The sequence below is a fragment of the Grampus griseus genome (genome assembly GCF_964374135.1).
Source record: "Grampus griseus genome assembly, chromosome: 9".
Taxonomy (NCBI): domain Eukaryota; kingdom Metazoa; phylum Chordata; class Mammalia; order Artiodactyla; family Delphinidae; genus Grampus; species Grampus griseus.
The window spans coordinates 27,934,794-27,958,357 of record NC_139003.1 but is presented as its reverse complement, the minus strand read 5'-3'; the positions used below and the strand labels follow the sequence as shown (position 1 = coordinate 27,958,357).

At 35.7% G+C, this 23,564-nt stretch overlaps 1 protein-coding gene across 3 annotated transcripts in view; it reads right to left on the bottom strand.

Moving 5' to 3' along the window:
- The window catches only part of CADPS2 (calcium dependent secretion activator 2), a gene marked incomplete at its 5' end in the record, with an annotated part of 490,811 nt that overhangs the window by 183,238 nt on the left and 284,009 nt on the right, over positions 1-23,564 (bottom strand). For all 3 annotated transcript variants that reach the window (XM_082661437.1, XM_082661438.1, XM_082661439.1), the window contains one exon: positions 13,763-13,829. In XM_082661437.1, coding sequence (XP_082517563.1) covers positions 13,763-13,829 — 67 coding nt within the window. The remainder of the gene's footprint in view (positions 1-13,762; positions 13,830-23,564) is intronic.

Here is a 23,564-nt window from a genome sequence, read left to right as displayed (position 1 = left end):
GAAATAATAAACATGAGGCCAAATTCATTCCTTCATCTAAAGAGCCTGTCTTGAGTACCCATTATGTGATGGGCACACCTGTGAGGGCCACGGGGACCCAGATCTTACTCCTTCAGGATACACAGCTGTGATGTGACCACAGTCATCAAAATGCTAAGAAAATGCAGGAAAAACAAAGTGAAACAACAGATAATATAGCAAAAAATAATATGGGAAACAACTAGTTAGGGAGTGACTATTCATATTAAAAAGAAATTCTTAACCTTCTCAAAAATAAGTGGTTCATAAAAGTAAAGAGATCTGTCTATATTTTATGTATTTCTACTTAGAGAAAAAAACAAGGCCAAAATAATGAAATGTACTGAAAACTGATCAGAAAAAAACAGTAAGCAGTTTTAAAATTGTAGTGGAACATCATAAAATGTATAATTTCATTCAAAATCCCAGATCTTACATATATCAGATACACATTATATAATAATACATGGGATTGTACTTCTCAACATTATAGATTTACTTTTTTAAAAAAATTAATTAATTAATTTTTTGGCTGAGTTGGGACTTCGTTGCTGTGCATGGGCTTCAGTAGTTGTGGCATGCAGGCTTAGTAGTCGTGGCGCATGGGCTTAGTTGCTCTGCAGCACGCGGGATCTTCCCGGACCAGGGCTCAAACCTGTGACCCCTGCATTGGCAGGCGGATTCTTAACCACTGCACCACCAGGGTGCAACACTTTTTGATAGTATTGTCCTAACATTCTACAAGGTATTTACTTAATCAGTAAAAATTCACCAATGGAATAAAATATTGTTACATTTGCTAGAATCACAGATTTCAATCATGTGGTGAGGAGTTTTAATACTTTGGAAACAAGAGGCTGTGATATCTAGAGGACTCAAGTCTCACTAAGTGACAAATAGTTACTCTCAGAGCTAAACATCACTGAAAAGAAAACATATGATTATCCTCTGAAACATACTGGTATTGAGGGATGAGGGTTATGGATCCCTGAGGTTGCGACCTCAACTTGAGAGTTCACGGATGTGGAAACTGACTTTCCTGAGGTCACCCAGAAGGAGATGGTCATCTTGAGTGTAGAACACAAGTCTCCTCAATCCAGTAAGTACTCCTTACGATATACCACATTCTAATTCACATTCTGAAACTTAAAAACTGTATTCCCAAATAACAAGCCAATTGCCCCTTAATTTCTGGCAAAGTTACTATTTAAGAGAGCTATAAGGTATTTAGTTAGGTATCTGTAAGAAACTATAATCAAAGACTACTAAGGGTAGGGGAGAGAAAGAAAAGTGAGTTGAACAGCAAGCAAGTTGAGGCATTTCTCTCAGGTACATATTCAATAAATCACCATCATTTGTTTTATAGTACTGTTAACTATATCTTTAAACAATATAAAATTATAATCCTTTCATATATTTAATACTTCTCTTGAATTTTAATTGGTCTGAATTTAATACTGTCATCCTACTTTCTCTGTGTTTTGGCCTTTTGTTTGTGGTGTATCTCACATATGGATTTTGGTTTTTATCCCACTCCGAGAATGTTACTAGGTCCATTTAACTCATTTATACTAAATATTCATATATATACGTATACATCGCTGTCTTCTGTAATATGGCTACTACCATTTCCTTGGCATCCTATTTTTAATCTATACTAGTTACTTTAAAAGTTTTCAAAGACATCATTGACCCTATCTTTTCTCTATTTATTGAAAGACAAATCATTTTTTACTGTGTCTTATAGAACCTGAAAAATGTAGCTTATTTTTATCACTCCATTCATTAACTTTCACAAAATCGGGAGTTTAGTTTTCACATATTGTTATTATTACTTAATTACTTCATATACCTATAACGTATTTTAGGAATCATCTTTCACGTTTTTGAGTCAAAATATTTTATAACAGTAATTTAGATTTAGCTATTTCTTATCATTATGCTCTTTTAATCTTTTATATTTTAAGTTTGATATTTCTGAGATACCACACTCATTCACCTTTCAAATATCAGGAACTCCACTTTAAATATTTTCAGGAAGGTGAATTGTATCTTTTCTGAATCTCCACCCATACTATAATATTTTCTAGTGCTTTTATTCATGAACAACTTCTTGGATGTATACTACTCTCAAGTCACACAATTTCCCATCAAATTACATATACTGTAGATATACCCTATTTCCCATCAAATAGAGTATATCTACAGTATATCTCTGTAGATACACTCTATTAAGTTCAGTAGTTGAGTGTTAAGGAAATACGAGGCAACATACACATCTTTTTTTTTTTTTTTTTTTTTTTTTCGGTACGCGGGCCTCTCACTGTTGTGGCCTCTCCCGTTGTGGAGCACAGGCTCCGGATGTGCAGGCTCAATGGCCATGGCTCACGGGCCTAGCCTATCTGCGGCATGTGGGATCTTCCCAGACCAGGGCACGAACCCGTGTCCCCTGCATCGGCAGGCGGACTCTCAACCACTGTGCCACCAGGGAAGCCCTGTACACATTTTTAACTGCAGAGAAGTGTGATAGAGTGATAAAAAAAATTTTGATGCATAATACTTATTTCCTAAGAATAAAATTCTGTTGGGGAACAGTCATAGAAATAAGAATTCAAGGAGAAAAAGCTAATAATATACAATTTGCAATGGTTACAGGTGTATATAAAATCACAACAGCATGTAAATTCTATTGAGCATTTTTACGATTAATTTAATGGTTTTATTTTAGAATCTGCATCTGTTGCAACTATTTAAATTTATGATAAAAAGTTTACAGTGATCTATAGTTGTAAAAAATTTAATTTAAGGGACATACTAGGAGAACAGTTTGAAGACTGATGTGACTGCTCCTGCCTAACTGGTCTTTTTTTAGGAAGACACATCTGGTCCTTCCTTGATACCTTTTAGAACTGTGAGAATTAGTCTTTCATTCCTTACTAGTCAGAATGGTAAGTAACGGGCTGTAGTTTCATGTACATCTACAATTTTTATTATCTTCTTCCATGTTCTTATGGGTCGTTTTTCCCCTGTTATTCATTCATTCATTCAACAAATACTTACTGAATAACTACAGTGTATTTTTCTAGGCCTTGAGGATACAACAATGTCCCCAGCACCAGAATCAGAAAAAAAAAATTAGAAAAATAAAATCAATCTCACATAGTGAGGTGGAGAAGACTGAATTACAAATAAACAAGGAGATACCTACAACAATTTTGGGTGGTGAATTGCTTTGAAGAAAAATAAAGCAGAGCAAAGAGTATGTCATTGAAGGGAGTCTATTTTTGATAATGTGGCCAGAAAAGGGCTCTCTGAAGACAATCGTATTTCAATATTGGAAGCATTTCAATTGGAAGTGAAGGGGGATAAGCCAGGCTTAACAAATGAGTCTGCCATTTCAAATCCAAGTCCCAGTTTCATATCCCCCTCAATTGCTTAACCTTATTCTTTCCAACTTATCTTTGACAAGACTGTGGACAAATTACTTTAAGCCCTGTATAGTTCAGTTTGATTTTCTGTAAAACAGAGACAACAATGACTCATGTTATAAAGGGCTTTGAGAGAACTGGAGATACTGACATAGAGCACCTAGCACAATGCTTGCCTGTTATGCAGTGGTCTCCCAATAAATCAAATCCAACTGTCAGGGAACCATCAACCTTCTCTCTATGCTTTTGTGTCTTCCTAGAGTCATTTCACTGTGGGTTAGAGATGCAGTTTGTTCTGCAACAGGTGTGAAGATACCTGACTGACTTGGGGATTGACCCGATTTGGGGGCTGTATGCTTCCATGCTGGGAATGACTATGGACTGTTGACTTTCACGCCTCAGCCTTCTGCTTTCCAGCCTCACTTGGTTCTCTCCCCCTTTAGCTTTCTATTTCTCCCCAGTCTCAAGCGCTGTTTCTTTCCATTAAGCAGACAGTGACTATGTTACTGAAGATACCTGTTGAATGAATATGTAAATGAACAAGAAACTGAGGGAGAAGAAAAATTGGAGATGCTTTTAAATGTAGTTTTAGATATTAGTCCCTCCATTTCTAATGGACATTATCTTGAATACATATTTCAATGTATATTTAAAAAAATTATTCTCTTAAAACAATAAAGATTAATCTCTAAAGCTCTTTATATAAATCATGTTCGTGTTGTCACACATTAAACAATCCAGAATTAATATGCATAACGCACCTAAAGTGCTAAAAATGTGCTTGCTATTTAAGATCTAGCCTTAAAAACTACCCGCCAAAAGGCTACTTGTTTTTTTCAGTCAGTGTAAAACGCTTACATCAACGTTGCTCTTTTCTTTATATAACCTGAAGTACAGGTTCAGTTGCTGTTTTCTGCTTTACGTATTGTATTTCTAGCTACCTTTAAATAATACAATTATCTCTTAACATGATGGATATGTTTAAGTACCAATTTCAAAATCTTTAGAGATACCAAGAAAAAAACCCAAAGCCAAAAAAACCTCCAGCTTTAGAGAGATCGTCTACTTTTGAAAGTCATGGTAATTTAAATGGTATTAAATATGTATTATTTTGTACTTCTTTTAATATTTTGTTTACTCTAATATCTCAAAAGTCCCCTAACAGTCCTGGAGTCTATCACAGATAATTGGGCCCAGAGTTTTAATGAAGAGTACAGATGGAAGAGTAACAAAATACCAACGACCAACGAAGCTGTCACTGACAATTAGGAAATCGGACCCAGGAGACAACTGAAAAAAGTGCAGTTTGGCTTTCGAATACTCTGGCTCAGGAAGCAACTAACTACGAACACTATCCTTTTGACTCATTGGCTCCTGGTTCCGCTTCCATAAAATGATGCTGTGTTTTATGCGTTTGATTCCTCTAACGTCCCCAAGCACCTTCACTTTTGCCCATCTCTTTTGCAAGGTCATGCTAAATCACATTCCAGAGGCAAACCCTACAATGAACCTGTAGGATATATTCAAGTGAATCCTTCAGAATAGTGTCAACACCTTGTAGCTACTGGTTTGCTCGCCAGTCTCCAGAGTGAGGGTGAACTGGAGGAGTTGCACTCTGAACGAAAAGAACTGTCAGTATCAGTTGGCACTAACAGTTAATGTATGCTGCTGAAGGATAAGCTACAGGGGCCGGGGTTTACCATGCTCCCCATGCTTCCAGCTGAAGGCAGTCTTGCAGCCTCCACTCTGCTCCATCTTCACATACCAGGGAGTTAGATAGAAACAGGTGGTCTGACCTACTCTGATCTAGCATTTGTTTTCATGTATAAGCTTACTTATAAGCTTATATACTATAATTGCAATTGAAAATCCATTCAGTGGAGAGACAGAACAATGATAAACATTCAATATCCTTAACCCAATCCACTCTTAATAACTCCATAAAGAATGGATTTGTTGAGAATTGGGGGATATAAACAGACTTTAATCTGAGGACAGCGTTAAATCAGGTTTTGGCATCATTACCTCTGATGGGGCACCTGAGTTGCTGAGGTCCCACGAGGTACCTGCATCTGGTCTGAGAAACCTCCCATTTTATTTTCAATTGCCAACCTGTTTCACACCTGTCTGTGTCCACAGGTGTAACCGCTAACGGTGAGTTCTTAGACACCACAGCATTCAGGTTCGTGTGCTGTATTCCTACCGCAGGGATCATGTTAACAGCTGGCAGCTTAGCAACTGCCACCGTCTAATTTCAGTAAAGATTAAGGCTTAAAAATCCTTAGCTGGAAATGTTCTTGGCAGAGGCCAAAGGTGCTGCTAGAGTTATTTAAAAAAAAAAAAAAAAATCCCAGAGCTTAATTTAATCAAGGAAAATGAATATATCTTCAAGATCATGATGGATTTGAAGGAAATATATATTTACTGTCTTGACCAAATGGCATAAAAAAGATTTAGCAATCAGTGCATAAATTAGAAAGAGGAAAGGCAGTCTTTTTAAAACAATGCTCAGACCGATTCACATATACTCTTTTATTGAACAAATATTTCGGCAGTTTCTACTCACAGTAGATTATAAGAAAGACAAGGTCCTTATTTTCATGGAGCATATATTCTAGAAGGGGTAAAGAGATAATTAAAAAATCGATATATAAGGATGACAACTTTGATTAGAGAAAAATGCTCTGAAAAATATAAAACAGGGTAATGTGACAGGGAGTCACTGTAGATTGGGTGGGTAAAAAAGACCTATTTAAGGTGACATTTGACCTGATACCTAAGTGGGTAGGTAGAATGAGCCAGTCACAGAGGAAATATAAGCAGTAGAAAAAATGTTCAGAATTTCTTTAGATGCATTTAGGGGTAGCCAAGCAACAACTGAGTGGAAGAAAGGTAGGGAGACTTAATTCAAAGGCATATTTGCATAGGAATCACACTTTAGAAATAAACTCATATTATCATATATTTGAGAGAGGGGGCTGGTGACTTGGAGGTGCTAAACTCCAGCTCTTGGCACTGCGATTAATCTGGGCGCAGGGCATTACAAGTCACGGTGCTGCTCAGACACAGGCAGGGACTCATCAAAGAGGAAGCTAGAGGCCACAATATGTACAATATATAGGACCTTCTCGAGGTTAGAGTCAGAGGTTATTCTAAGTGTAATGGGAAGTCATGGAGGGATTTAGACAGAAAATTGGCAAAATCTGAGTTATGCTTCAAATAGATTATTCTGGCAATGTGAAGAATAGATTGTAAAGAGAATGGTAGAAAGTAGAAGCAGGGAGAACAGCTGGGATTCTATTGTGAAAATCCATGTGAAGATAATAGTGGTTTCAACTAGAACAGGAGCAGAGAAGATGGAAAGAATTGAATGTAAGCAGGATACTGTTCTGGCTGTAGATAAAACAGTATTTTCTGACGGACATGGGGGCAATGAAAAAAGAGTCATCAAAGACGACACCAACATTTTGGTTCAACTACGCTCAAATATAAGTCAGTTTTTATGTTCCATATAGAGGTTTGAGAAGGAACCCAAATTAAAGGTGAGATATTAATTTATCTTACATTTACCAAGTCTTAATTATGTGGCAGGAACACTACACATGTATGTGTAAAGATATATATGCATACGAATGCATGCATATACATAAAGATATACACATACAGCATTTTAAAGTTGATTTTATAAAACAAAAAAATTAAGCCCATTAAAATTTAATTCAGATAAAGGATATTGTCACAATATTGCACATTGCTCATTCATAGGGCCTTTGCTCTTTCATATAGATATGAGCTAGAAAAGAAGAGAAATAGACATTTCTTTGCAATCTAAACATGAAAATAACAACACAAATTTTAAGGGAACACAGGGTATATGCAAAAGAGGAATTTTTGCATTTGCGATCATATCCTGATCTGTATGAGATACTCCTTACCAAATTCGGCCCTACTCGCACTCTACTTTCTTATATAGTTTTAGCTCTTGAGACATAGGTAAATGATATTTTAGAACCATTTTGAAGAGTAAGTGCATTAGTTCGCTAATGCCCAAAGGTAAACTGTATAAATTAATATGGCCATTTTCTTGTTTTTGGTTCTTTTTTTTTTGGCTATGGAAAACTCAATTATCACAAAGCAAAAGTTATCTTAAAAATGAAACTTAAAAAAATTCTTTTCCTCTGAGATTTTGCTCCAAATAAGCTCCACAACCATAAGAATTTTCGAGTTTCTTTCACACGTGCATTTTGAAAGATAATACATGCAACTCGACACATAATGACCATTAACTATAAAAAAAGACAAATTAAAAAAAAAAGTTTTGGTGAGTATTTAAGCATTCATGAGTCAGCTAGAGCTTTATAAATCTTACTTCGTATTATAGGTATCTATGCCTTTGGCCCAGCAATTTCATTTCTATAGGAATACTCCCAATACACCTAAAGATTATGCATATATATTGATTCCAGCATTATTTGTTGATTAAAAAAAGGAACTTAACTGTCTCAAAAAGGGGAATTGTTGTATAAATTATCTTAATCCAATCGTCCATTAAAAAGAATAAAACAGATTTTAAAATACTGACATGGTAACTTTATGATATATTTTAAAAGAAGAAGTGGTACATATATACAATGGAATATTACTCAGCCATAAAAAAGAATGAAATTGGGTCATTTGTAGAGATGTGGATGGACATAGAGTCTGTCATACAAAGTGAAGTAAGTCAGAAAGAGAAAAACAAATATCGTATATTAACACATATATGTGGAATCTAGAAAAATGGTACAGATGAACCTATTTGCAGGGCAGCAATAGAGAAGACGCAGACATAGAGAACGGATGTGTGGACACAGGGGATGAAGGGGGTGGTGGGATGAATTGGGAGATCAAGTTTGACATAAATACACTACTTTGTGTAAAACAGACAGCTAGTGGGAACTTGCAGTATAGCACAGGAAGCTCAGCTCAGTGCTCTGTGATGACCTAGACAGGTAGGATAGGGCGTGGGGTGGGATGGAGGGGATATATGTATACACATAACTGATTCACTTCATTGTACAGCAGAAACTAACACAATACTGTAAAGCAATTATACTCCAGTAAAAAAACAGGAGGATCAAAACAGTTCACAAATGTATCAATACATGGAATGATTCCATTAGGGTTGGATTAGACTGAAACAAGTTTAAAAGGTCAAACTACTAGCAATGGTTATTTGGCTATTGGGGGGGAAGACTGGAATAAGGTGGCCGTGCTGGGAGGGGTGCTGAAGAGGGCCTTTCATTTGCTGCCATAAATACTTGTGTATGGTTTGGTTTTATCCTATACTGAGTATGTCTTGGGTTTGTACATTTTAAATCAGTTTAAAACATGAAGCCAGAGAGCCACTACCCTATGACTTTCTTGACTTGACAGAAGCATATTTATTCACTTTGCATTACTATAAGCAAACATCAGCTTATGTCCTAAGACTAAACCTAGACCATATAATTTCCTGCAGTTAGTGGCATTCTCAGAACTGTGACAGTAGCCTGCTGCAGTGCTTCTCCAGGTGTGCTGAATATTTCAGATATCAATAGGCTGGGGCAGCCACTTCTTTAAGCTTAGAGCAGATTTTGATGGCATGTCACTAACAGAGTGGTTCTCGTATGTCTGCAGCATGTAATGATCACTCAGGGGCATGGCTGACTGTTTATATCCTGTGCCAACTCAGCTGATGTGTAATTAACATTATGTCTTGATAGCCTGCTGTTTGCAGCAACTTCAAGTCATGATTCTGACACATCGACAACAAGCAGTGAACACTCTGATACAGGGCCAAAGCAACATAGATGTCTATCTTCTTCAGTTTCCAGGCATGTCATACGGTAAGTGGCCTTCATGAGCATGGGACTCTTTATGCCATCAGTCACTGGCCATTTCTTTAATGGAGTGACACTGTCTTGTACTTCGTGAAATGAAGGATCCACAGTGATTATTCGTTTTTTCTGTTTGTCTTCAGATCAATTGTAGTTGTGTGCATTCATTTGATCATGGCACCGTGACAGAGGACATAAGAGCTTAGCCTCTAGAGACTGACAGAACTGGATTAATCACTTGACGCTGCCACTTACTAACTGTATAATTCTGGGCAAATTATATAACCTCTTTGTATATCAATTTAATCTGTACAGTGGGGATAATATCTACCCTCAAATAAACCTTATTCTGAAGAGTAAAAGAGATAATGTAGTAAAAGTGCTCCCCATAAATGCCTGCCACATTTGCATAATAAATATTAGATTAAATATAGCAATAATTGTATTAATAGGTGAGTGATTCAGGAATTTGTATATTACCACAGAATATGCAATATCTGGGGGCATACAGTTTTTTGAATAGGCATTAGCTGAATACAGAATTATGAAATAATTCAGTCTGGTTAAATCACAAATACAAGTATAGAATTTTAAAGCTACTGAATGGTTTATTATAATGAACTAAAACATATTAGTGTCATAAGTACTTTATGCCAATGATATCCTCCAAATGTAATACTAAAACACTGAATAAGCATAACAAACACATATAAGTTTAATACAAACACATGTAAGTTTTGGTAAGAGTTCAAACATATTCCTCAAAATCACTGTTCTTTCAGTTTGGCTTGAACCAAAATTTACCTTCATGAAAAACAAATGCAGCCTCTTAGACATGAAAGATCTAATTAATACTGTCACTATACTGGCTTCAGAATCTAAATGGGGTCCAAAACTAATCTTACTTAGAAGCTAAATAAACACCCCACATTGATAAGTAATTCATTTTCCCATTTTCAACTCTGATTTAAATGTTTATACAAGAGTCTTTGAAAAGTCTCTTCACCTCAACAGCTCTGCAAGTGTTCCCTTTGAACAATGACTTTGCAGCTGACAAAACCCGACTCTCAATCAATTTTTATGAGTACAAATTCTTGGGCTGATGGCTAGATCTCCAGCTATATCACTCATATAATACACACTCACAAGTGGTGATGAGATTCACATTATCACCAGAGCACCATTCTGACGATGGCGGCAGCAGACACAGCAGGGGTATACTGTCCTCTCTGAAAATGACTCCTTCACCTTTTAATAGTGCAGCCTGCAGGTATAGATCTATGAACTATTTGCCAATAGAATGAGAGCTATCTTTAAAAATACTGATAAAACTACCTGGCTCTTCCCAATGAATCCTTCTTGCTCAATCTCCATACATACCCATCTTGATTTTGAAGTGGGTACATTCAATTTGTCTTCCCATTACATTTGGAATTGAAAGGAAGATTCAATTGTCTTTAAAACTTCAAAAAGTTGCCAGACTACTGGCGTGTAAATCTCAAAACACTTGGGCATGGGATTCTTTGTGTGAGTACACGTACTTACATATATTTGTGTTAAGATACAATGCTTAAATATGACTTCAAATTTTAAAATGATACCTTAGGTAGAATAAATCTGAATTCATGATAGTTTGGTGGTGTTTCTCCTAAATTTTAATTACGGGGTATAGAGGTTTACCTCCTTTGGTTTAAACTGAATTTTGCCTTTAAAATGTTAAACATATTTTTGTTACGTGGAGAACTTTCTAGCTCTCCAAAGACATGGTTAATGTTCCTAAAAGACATACCAATTAATGATCTCAAAAGTATTCAACTTCCTTCTTTCATTTCTAAACTCTCTTATGGGGTGATAAAGTATACATGGTTGTTTTATAACTTGATTCTTGTGATCATATGCCAGAAAATAAGGTAAGAAGCAAAGGATTACCTTGAACTTTACCTGGCCAGAAGCATGAGGTGTCCATTTGACCTCTCAACACTGATCTGCTAAGACCTAGTTTTCATATTAAAACAGTCAGTATATAAGAAACTCTTTAGCCTACTGTCACTTCACTGGATCTCTACACAACAAACACTCTCTGATTCATTCTTTAAAAAAATAATGAATATGATCCAGCAATCATATTCCTTGGCATTTACCCAAAGGAGCTGGAAAGTTATGTCTATACAAAAACCTGCACACAAACGTGTATAGCAGCTCAGTTCATAATTGCCAAAATTTGGAAGCAACCAAGATGTCCTTCAGCAGATGAATAAATAAACTGTGATTCATCCAGACAATGGAATATTATTTAGTGCGAAAAAGAAATGAGCTTTTGAGCTATGAAAAAACATGGAAAAATCTTAAATGCAAATTCGTAAGTGAAAGAAGCTAATCTGAAAAGGCTACATGTTGCATGATTCCAACTCTATGACTTTCTGGAAACGGCAAAACTATGGTAAAAAGATCAAGGGTTGCCAGAGGTGGAGGGGAAGATGAATAGGCAGAACACAGAGGATTTTCAAGGCAGTGAAAATGCTTTGTATGATGTTACAATAATGAATAGTATGTTTGTCCAAATACACAGAGGTACACCACCAAAAGTGAACCCTAATAAAAACTACGGACTTTTGATGAAGATGATGTGTCAACGTAGGTTCATCCTTGGTAACAAATGTACCATTCTGGTGAGTGAGGTTGACAGTGGAGGAGGCTATGTCTGGGGACAGAGGATATATAGGAAATCTCTGTACCTTCCTTTAAATTTTGTTGTGAACCTAAACTGCTCTAAAAAAAAATATCGACTAAAAGGTATGACATGTTGAACATCTGTGGTTACTGGGTGACATTCTCATGTGCTCTCATACATATTTCCACCAGTTAAACTCTAGGCTTGCTAAGAGTCAGTAGGGTTTGCTTATTAGGCCAATAACATCAGCTATTGAACTTATGGGATGGGAACTTATGAGATTCTATGTAAATGAATGACATATGACTATGAAAAAGAAGCTGCACTTCCTACAAAAAATCAGTTGAATGCTTGGAAAGATTTGACAAAGACAAGTCACTAACACAAACTTGTCAAATTAGATGTGGGTGAGACATCTATAACTGGAGAAAGATCTGCACTCAAACTGCCTGGTAAATGCATTTCAATTCTTGTGCCAATGTCAAGAAATTAAACCTGGAAACCAAAGAAGATGGCTTATAGGTGTGGTTTTTGGAGGAGGATCACTGAGAACTCCCAACAGGGAGCCCTTTCTCAAAGCAAGTGATTGGGGTTTGTATCAAAAGATTGTCAGTGTGTGTGCGCACATGTGTGTGCATCTTTTATTAAACTCGTTGACCAAATATTGGTTCTATTTACATAAGAAAAAGTCACACTTTACCCAGGCAAAAAAAAGCACTTTTGATGAAAAGGTTATACTTTTCGTGAAGTTACCACGCTATTATGGCACATCACTAAAATAATTTTATCCAGCAGTTGATAGATGGCTTTATTTCTGCAAGACAGCAAATAATTTTCTTTCCTTGGAATTTCACCATGTTAGTCTGATCTGGGCTATTTAAACTACTTACGTGTGACTAGGAATTGATGAGATTTTACAGACTGTTTTGTGTTAAGGATCCCAAGAGAGCTTCTCTTTTCATATATATTCACTGGGAACAAAACAGCTTGGATTTATCATGAAATGGAATGACTATTACTCAAATTTATTCTCTAATGTAACTTTAACTAAATGAGTATATTCCATGAGCAAAGGTCATCCATGATTCAAAAACCAAACCAAAACAAAAAAAGAGTCAACTGAAGTGTACATTCCAATATCCTGTCTACATTCAGAATCCTATCACAAACAAATCTACCAGTCAAGGTAATTTAAAGACCTGTACATGTGAATAAGTGATATATATGGTACATTTTTATAAAAATGCATGTTTCTATGTATTAAGTTTTATCTATGAACTATCGAACAATGCAGTGACTCTCAAGGTATGCTCTTGGGATCCCGGAGCTCTTCAAGATCCTTTCAGGGACTTGGGAAGTCAAAACCATTTTTCTAACAATATTCAAACATCTTTGCCTGTTTCACACTTACTCTCTCAAGAGCGTATAGCGGAGTTTTCCAGAGGCTAAATTTCACCTGAGATTGCGACAGATTGAAGGCAGAAGCTGATGTGAAAATGCAGCTGCATTCTATTTTATTAAGCCAGAATATTAAAGAGGGGTACAAAAGCAAAAAGTAATGCCACTCATATCACTAAAATGTTTGGCCTGAAAAATAGTTATTTTAAATAAAAAGGTTATTTGCATTGGCATATAATGGGCTTACCAATTTTATTTTAAAATGAATTAAAACATTTTTTAAATTTCTCAGTTTTAATTTCTGATACAGTAAATATTGATAGATACAACCCACAAAAAACTTGAGAATGGCTTAGAGTGATTATGTGACAGGAAAAAAGTCTACTTACCTGAACAAGAACAAAGTAACGTTTTTTCCATCTTTTCCAAACCTTCTGTCCAAGGGCATACAGATATCTGGTAAGAAAAACAAGTAAAAGAATACTTTACATGAATGGTGTGGTTCCACGTAATCGTATTTCTTCCATAGGTATTCATCCTTGCAACAAGCCTGCTAAAGGCAAAGTTTAGTTCATTTGGAATCTGTGACAGCACGCAGCTTCTGTGTTACAAAATGACTGAGCCTGTTCTACGGCTTTTGAAAGGGAATTGATTTATGTGGCTTGTCAACTGTCAGTTCTTCCCACAAATTGAGCGAAGTTGGAGTTAGAAAGGATAATCAAAGAAGCAGTAGGAATTTTATTCTTATACATATTTCTTAGGAGAGACAAAGGCTATGAATTGAGGCTACAGTACCAAATGTTTCAGCTCTCAGCTGACCGGGGCTGAGGAGTGTGGCCTCGCAGGCAGCTGGCTGCAGAGTCCAGAACCCATGGAGAAGGGTCACTGTTCAGCTGAGTGTTCCCGAGATGTGCCTGCACCAATCTCAGTTTCCATTTCCTCAACTATCAAATGAAAGGACTGGATGTGATGATTTCTGAGGTCCCTGCCAGCTCCATAATTTGGAGATTTGCCTGACTTATGCAAGCTTCTTATTGCAAATTTTCCTAACTATGAAATTTAGATACTAATGAAGATGACACTGTATAATTTAACACAGTTTCAACCAAGGCTTTTGTTTAACTTTGCACTGCTATTAGTAACCTAAATTGAAATGATTCAAGTAGTCAATCACTGGAGAAGAGAACTTTTGTTCTTACTGAATATACAGATGTAAGCTTAAGTATCAAGGAGGAAAGAGAAGAAATTAAAAATTAATCAGGTATGAGTGTGTCATGGAGGGCTATTTAAAATTATACCACATACCTCCTACAAAAGTGGGAAACATTGTTAGAAGTTTAAAATATGACAAATAGAGAGCTAATTTTTAAATTAAAGTAAGACTTTTCAGTATTTTATCACAATCCCTTTTTCTAATGTGGAGGTTTAACACTGCTGAGGTTATTCAAACTAACTTAATTTATAAACAATTCTGAGTGATTTAAGAAAAGGACTATAGCTAATAGTTTGTTTAGGGGCTTAAAGTCTTCAGACTTTCTCTCAATTTTTAAAACTGAAAACTTAGCTTGAATTTTTAGTTTCTGTCTTATGAAAATAATTCTCTTTTGTAAAACAAAACAAACATACTCTTTGCCCCCTTTTGAAAAAAATATGGGATATTAGCTAAGGTGTGCTGAAATGATGGGATTTCTTATTCACTGCTAGTGAAGTGTAACATAAGACCACCTTCCTGTAGGATAACATGGCAGTATATAGAAACGGTCTCCACCTCTTCATCATAGAATTAGGGAAATAATTAGATACATACACAAAGATGTATGCTACATGGATACTTAGAACAGCGTTTTTTATATTATGGAAAAGGTGACAACTTAAATGTCCAACAGTAGGTGAATGTTTAATAAATGCTAGAAAATGCATAGAAATACTATGCCACTGAAAAAATATTTTTGATAAAATAACATAAAGAAAATTTCATTGCATAATATTATGGGAAAAGAGCAGATTCAAAACTATTGATACATAAATACTTAGTGATTTAAAATTTGTAAAAAAAAATACAAAATAGATATTCCAAAATTTTAGTCATAGTGCCTTTGAGTGGTGGGATTATGGAAGATTTGAGTTGCCATCTTTATTCCCTGTGTTTCTAAATTTTCTGAATAAAAACATACAAACAAACATGGGGTTACTAAAAGTCGACATAAATCCTAGGCTCTTGCCTAGAAAGCATCACCCCAAACTGCCCAAATTAATTATATATTTTCTTTCTCTCAGACACATCAGCTAGCTGAAGGGTTTGGCAAACTTCTATTTGGTTCTCACAATACCCTTGATGACCTATCATCTGTGCTTGTGGATGTAATGCGAATGCATTTAGAGTCTATCAGAAATATCTACCGCTACTGTTCTCACCTGTTCACTATCTCCTCCTGAGGGCCCCTTGAAACCCTTTGCCCCATCTTTGCTCTAGCCTCTAATTTCTCTTCTATGGTGCCAGTGATAGGTGTTTAGTTGCTCTCTTTCTGTCTTCCCTATGTAATTTTCCTCTGCTGAAAGGCATACACCCAAGCTCCTATTACAGGGTTAACAGCAATGACCTCAGGAGCTATACACTGTGGACACGACAGATGCTCTCTGTACAAGTTCACTAGCAAGGAGTGCACCAAATAGCTGCTGAGGAGCCAAGAGGGCATCTGGAATAACCTCTGCCTGTGACCACAGGCTGGTTCTTCAACGTGTCTCACTTAGCATGCTGCTGGGCTACTAGGTCAGACATAAGTGAAAGTGAATAGGGATACACAAACCATCAACACCACAAGCAAGTGTAAGTCTTGCTGACAGTGAAGGTTCTGCATAAGGGATAATACTGTCATCTGCAACCTCATTAAAAATGATGCCTCACCACATTTGGAATGAAAAGGTATGGTTTCTGTGAAGACAGAAAGCAGAGGGGTGGGTGGATGTACACATGTATACTGAAAGATATTATTAGAATAAAAGACAATTCAAGACTGGAACCAAGGTAAGCATTTGAATGTTGGGCCTTGAGGTATTATGGACTATTGCACTAGAATTCAATAGAATATATACAGAAGAAGTCACAATTGATCAAACATTTCTAGAAAGGAATTGCTCATAAGAGTTTTAGTCTCTATAGAAGAAAAAAATTACATTCAACAAAAGTAAACATTTCTGCATAAAGGAAATGTTACAAATGTTATGTAGGAAAAATATGATAGCACCTGCCCTTTAGTTTTCATATTAGCCAGACAAAAATTTTACATAAAATTTTTTTGAACATATACAAAAGATATCAGAAAAGTTAACTATACTGAATAAGAACAGATTAAACTTCAACAACTCTGAGTTTTTTCACTATAAGCATGAGTTCTGGAATCAGGCATCAATATCACCATCTAGCTGCTTTTTCACTGTATAAAAGCAGATTCTTGGTGTAAAAGACACATTTAAAATTGAGGGGAGAATGAAGAAAAAAGATGTTCATCAATGTCATTTAAGAGTAAAAATTCAAAAACCATCTAAGAATCAAGCAGTTAAAATGATTACGTTGCCATTAAGAGTGATGCCAGAAACAAAAGCCCAGGACCAGATGGCTTCACAGGCGAATTCTATCAAACATTTAGAGAAGAGCTAACACCCATCCTTCTCAAACTCTTCCAAAATATAGCAGAGGGAGGAACCCTCCCAAACTCATTCTACGAGGCCACCATCACCCTGACACCAAAACCAGACAAAGATGTCACAAAGAAAGAAAACTACAGGCCAATATCACTGATGAACATAGATGCAAAAATCCTCAACAAAATACTGGAAAACAGAATGCAACAACACATTAAAATGATCATACACCATATCAAGTGGGGTTTATCCCAGGAATGCAAGGATTCTTCAATATAGGCAAATCAATCAATGTGATACACCATATTAACAAATTGAAGGAGAAAAACCATATGATCATCTCAATAGATGCAGGGAAAGCTTTTGACAAAATTCAACACCCATTTATGATAAAAAAATCCTCCAGAAAGTAGGCATAGAGGGAACTCACCTCAACATAATAAAGGCCACATATGACAAACCCACAGCCAACACTGTCCTCAATGGTGAAAAACGGAAACCACTTCCACTAAGATCAGGAACAAGACAAGGTTGCCCACTCTCATCACTCTTATTCAACATAGTTTTGGAAGTTTTAGCCACAGCAGAGAAGAAAAAGGAATAAAAGGAATCCAGGGCTTCCCTGGTGGCACAGTGGTTGAGAGTCTGCCTGCTGATGCAGGGGACATGGGTTCGTGCCCCGGTCCGGGAAAAATCCCACATGCCGTGGAGTGGCTGGGAAGCAGCCGCATAGCACAGGGAGATCAGCTCGGTACTTTGTGACCACCTAGAGGGGTGGGATAGGGAGGGTGGGAGAGAGGGAGACGCAAGAGGGAAGAGATATGGGAACATATGTATACGTATAACTGATTCACTTTGTTATAAAGCAGAAACTAACACACCATTGTAAAGCAATTGTACTCCAATAAAGATTGAAAAAAAAAAACTACAATGAGCTATCACCTCACACCAGTCAGAATGGCCATCATCAAAAAATCTACAAACAGTAAATGTTGGAGAGGGTGTGGAGAAAAGGGAACCCTCTTGCACTGTTGGTGGGAATGGAAATTGATACAGCCACTTTGGAGAACAGTATGGAGGTTCCTTAAAATGCTAAAAATAGAACTATCATATGACCCAGCAATCCCACTACTGGGCATATAACCTAAGAAAACCATAATGCAAGAAGAGTCATGTACCACACTGTTCATTGCAGCTCTATTTACAATAGCCAGGACATGGAAGCAACCTAAGTGTCCACCAACAGATGAATGGATAAAGAAGATGTGGCACATATATACAATGGAATATTACTCAGCCATAAAAAGAAACAAAACTGAGTTATTTGTAGTGAGGTGGATGGACCTAGAGTTTGTCATACAGAATGAAGTAAGTCAGAGAAGAACAAATACCGTATGCTAACACAGATATATGGAATATTTAAAAAAAAAAGTTTTGAAGAACCTACTAGAGAATGGACTTGACGACATGGGGAGGGGGAACGGTAAGTTGGGACAAAGTGAGAGAGTGGCATGGACATATATACGCTACCAAATGTAAAACAGATAGCTAGTGGGAAGCAGCCGCATAGCACAGGGAGATCAGCTCGGTGCTTTGTGACCACCTAGAGGGGTGGGATAGGGAGGGTGGGAGGGAGGGTAATGCAAGAGGAAAGAGATATGGGGACATATGTATATGTATAACTGATTCACTTTGTTATAAAGCAGGAACTAACACACCACTGTAAAGCAATTATACTCCAATAAAGATGTTAAAAAAAAAAAAAAGACTGAGGCCAGAAAGAATGATAATGGAAAATCATAATAATGTTGTTTTTAAAAAGCTGTCACATGAACTTATACTGTATGCATGGGGAAAAAAATCCAGAAAGATGTATCAAAATGGGAAACCTGAAGTGAGTATCTGGCTGGTGAGATTAAAGATAAATTTTATTTTCTTCTTCACGCCTTTCTCCATTTTCATAATTTCTATCTTGAGCATGTCTTCCTTTTTTGTTGTTGTTGTTGTCATTTAAGTAAGGTATACTGGTAGATTACCTAAAGTAAAATTCACCCATTTTAGGTATATAATTGGACGAAACTTGAAATAGGAGGGATTTAACCACCACAGTGAATTTATAGAACACTCCCACCCCCCCACCCAAAGGTTCCTTCATGCCTTTTTATGAACCATCTCCTCCTCACATCTGCAGCTTTGCAGCCACTGATCTGATTTCTGACCTTATAGTTTTTTGTTTTCCAGGATGTCATATAAGTGGAATTACACAGTATGTAGCCTTTGGTGGCTGGCATCTTTCACTTAGTATAAAGTTTTCGAGATTCAGCTTTTGTCTGTATCAGGAGTTCATTCCTTTTTATTTCAATGTATGACTTCAATGTGTTTATCCTTTTACCAGTTGGTGGACATTTGAGTTGTTTCCACCTTTTTGGCTATCGTAAATAAAGCTGCTATAGCCATTCACATATAAGTCTTTGTGTGGGCACATGTTTGCATTTCTCCTAGGTAAATATCTAGGATTGGGATTACTGAGTTACAGTGAAAGTGTGTTTAACTTTATAAGAAACTGCCAGATTGTTTTCCATGGCTGTACAATTTTTCATTGTCATTAACAATGTATGAGAACTCATCTTACTCTTATCATTAGAAAAAAATCACTTTTATTAAGGATTTGAAGGATGTGGGCATTACAGCTCCATAAACAATACTTCTGACATGACTAAGTTGAATATCTATAGACCAAAGATGAGGATCTTTGTCACTTTATCTTGAGTACAGTGGCGAACTCCTATAAACTTTAATGGTTAAATGGGTTTTCCAGTTTTCAAAGCTGTTCTCAAGTTCTGATATTTAGAGCAGTCTAAATTCACTGTAGGTGGGTTGTCTTATCAGGGGACGATTAAAGTGTAAAGAAAGTAAGGAAAAAGGAGCCAAAATCATTTGAATATTTGGTTACAATCAGATAATCCATTTATTAGAAAGCATCTGTAAAAATCAAGATGCATTCTTTTTTTTTGAATTTATTTATTTTATTTATTTTTGACTGCGTTGGGTCTTTTTTCTGTCATCAATTTTATGCACATCGCTGTATACATGTCAGTCCCAATCGCCTAGTTCATCACTCAAGATGCATTCTCTCGTAACTCATCTTTATGCCTAGCACTGCTGCTGAATTCAGAGTTCCATTTTTTTTTGTTGTTGTTTTTAATGTTGAGTGTTAGGTTATAAATTATCTCTTTTATGGATAAAAATCCAGTAAGTTTTTTTTAATTTCAGAAAAATACACTAAAGTTACATTTAACATGTTATACTAGGCAATAGATTCATTTCGTTATACTTACACAGCAATGATTACTGAAAAATGAGTTATTCTGTATAGAGACTGTATATTCATCTATAATGAATTTTTAAAGAATCTGTATACAATAGGTTGACTTCAAATAGTCATAAAATATAATTTGATCATTCTTTAATGATTTAGAAAAGGATCCTATAAACATCTTGGGGTCATTACCATGAACTTCAATTATAACTGCATAGTTCTGTAAAAGGAGAAGGTACACCTGGTGGGACCAAATCTATTTGACATACAATGGCAATAGTGATGATTAAACAAATCCTTGAGAGTTATTTACTTGTCACTTATTTCTGTTTCATAAAAATAGTTTAGAATTTAAGAAATCTATTATTAATATTATTTTCTTGCTGTCTGAACTCTGGAGAAATTCATTTTTTTAAAGCTTTATGAAATCTGATTCTACCCCATAAAGGTGTAGAGAACATCTTCCAAGAAGTGCATTTGTCACCTGGGACAGAGAGAGTACCTTGGCTCGTACGGTAATGTTGTTAAGGGGGTGTGGTCTGCTCTGCAACTGTATTCTCCCTGAATATTTAGTAACCTGCTGAGTCATTACTAGCTTCCTCTCAATTGTAGGATTATCTCAAATTAAAAAAGTTTTTTTTCAGAGTATGTAAATTAGACCTGCCAAATACCAGGCAAACTGGGAACACACATTTAACTGGGTTTTGTGTGACAATTTACAATGTTACCCAATAAAATAAATATTTATCACACAGCATGAGACCAACATTCTCTAATGAGTGAATTTTTGTCACCTTATTTAAAGGTTTTAAAGAGCAAACCAAAAGCAAGTCTTCTGTTTTAGTTTTGGTGGGGTCTTCAACATGATTCATCTTCATCAACCTACAGAATTTGATTTTAAACAAAACATGTTTTCTCACCCTTGTTAAATTATCTCAGTTACTAAGAAATGGATGGAGGGAATTCCCTGCTGGTCCAGTGGTTAGGACTCTGAGCTTCCACTGCAGGGGGCCCAGGTTCGATCGCTGGTCGGGGAACTAAGATGCAACAAGCCGCGTGGCATGGCCAAAAAAAAACCAACAAAGAAATGGATGGAAGAGGAACACATACCAGCAGTTTTCACAGTCGTAGTCATATTACATTCTCCAGTACTCTATACTAGAGTACGACCCTAGGAAACAAATTCCCTAATCGGAGTTAAATTTGATTCAAGATTATTTAAATGAGGACAGAAGATATATTCTAATGTATGTAACACAGTTCAAAAGCACATATTTCCAATGCTAAACTGATACTAAATATAACACTTTTTCCATCGAAATATTTCCAATACATCACAATACTCATGTAACTAGAGTATTTTGGGTTATTTAAAAATAACTGCTCAGATACTATTTTAAAGTGTTTACTTTCATCAATACACCCAACTTAAGTAAGGTATTAAGAAGCTGTTCCCTTTGAACAAAAAATTGCCTGCTTAACTTTAAAATCTTCTCTTCTTACATGGGATTAGGTAACAAAGAAATTAGCAGCCCTGACACAAAGCTCGGATTTAACACATAAGAGTAAAGCCTTGAAGCATTTGGTTTTATAAATCAGTATAAATACAGCAATAATCTTAAAGTATTAATCCCTCTACTAGGGCTGTTTCTAATTGAGAGTACTAGTTCCCCCAAAGAAACATAGGAATCAGCTAGGAAACAAGGCACAAAACAAACTAACGTGTTATCAATGATCCACTCACCTACGACTTTTTTTTTGGTATTTATTTCTAACTATTCTTAGGTCGTGCTCTATCCTCAAATACCAAAGCTAAGAGACAATGAACTTTATGAATTTCTGCTTGTATATTTAAAATATGATATGGACATAGATTATGTACCAGGCTGTTAGGAAAAATGTCAAGAAAACAGAGAAAAAAAAGAAGAGAAAATAAAAGTTTTGGCATAGCCAAACCTCAAGTCAATACATTTACTATCAACAAAGCAAACGGGTCATTATTTTTCATCTATTACATCACATTTATATATGTCATTAGAGAATCTCAATACTTAACATTAAAAATTATACAACCTCTATGGTCTCAACGTGATCCTTAAAAGAGTTATCTGTTAACTTAAGAAGCCAGCTGGAACACATACCACAGCTGCTTCTAAAAGTTTTCATTTGTGGACAAACAAAAGCAGAGTCCTAATGAAATCCATCAGAATGTTCTGTGACAACAGGAATAAAAACTTTTCTGTAGAGACATGTTGATCATTAACAACATACATTACTCTATTACCAATAAAATGGTCTCAATATATTTATGGAGTAAAATGAAACTTGGTAAAAATAATCTTCAAGCAAAACAAAAATCAGCAAAATATGAAGCTTATTTTTGCTGAATTTTCAAATAGATATTTACATTTCATCACATGTTCACATTGCAATGCTTGTAAAACAAAATTACTTTAAATGCTTGTTTTTTATTCAGTACCCCTTGAGTATTTTTTTTTTAAAAAAACAGATTCCCATATAACATTCTGTGATTTGCCTTCCTTTAAGCCAAAAAACCTCTGAAATTAGTCTTAGGAATAAATTAAGCCATTTTCTAGAAATGCTATATATTATTTGCTAATATATATAGTCACAAAAGTTAATGAAATTTCAAGAGCTCATTTTGATTAGTTTTAAAAACTGAGATTTAACTCATCTTCATAACACAGTATGTCTAAACTACAATATACCCTATATTTTTCAAGTATAGTAAAGAAACAGCTAATATTCTCTATGCCATATTTGAAATAGAAAATGGTAATATGAAATAAAGAACTCATCTATCCAAACGCTTTAAAAGCACCTTATAAAACCTTTCTAACTTGAAGATTGTTCAAGGAACACTTCAACACACACAAATTCTCCAGACATCTTACTAAACATTGTAGTTTAGTTTCAATTAGGGTGGTGGCATACAGTTCTAATAGAAAGGAGCATATGATGATTTATTTGCACGGAGTCCATGGTGTGGGAGTTCATGGTTTTACTTTATGGTGAAAAATCATCACTAATGAATATTTGAAAAACATAATTGTATACAGAAACTGGGAATTATGCGGTGCTTGAAAAAAAAGACTATTACTTTTGGCAGATCACTTATGACTCTAGCTTTTTATTCAAAGAAATGGAAAAATCAATCTACATGTTGAATGATAAAGCCTATTCTTCTACAAGCCTTCATTTCTCAAGGA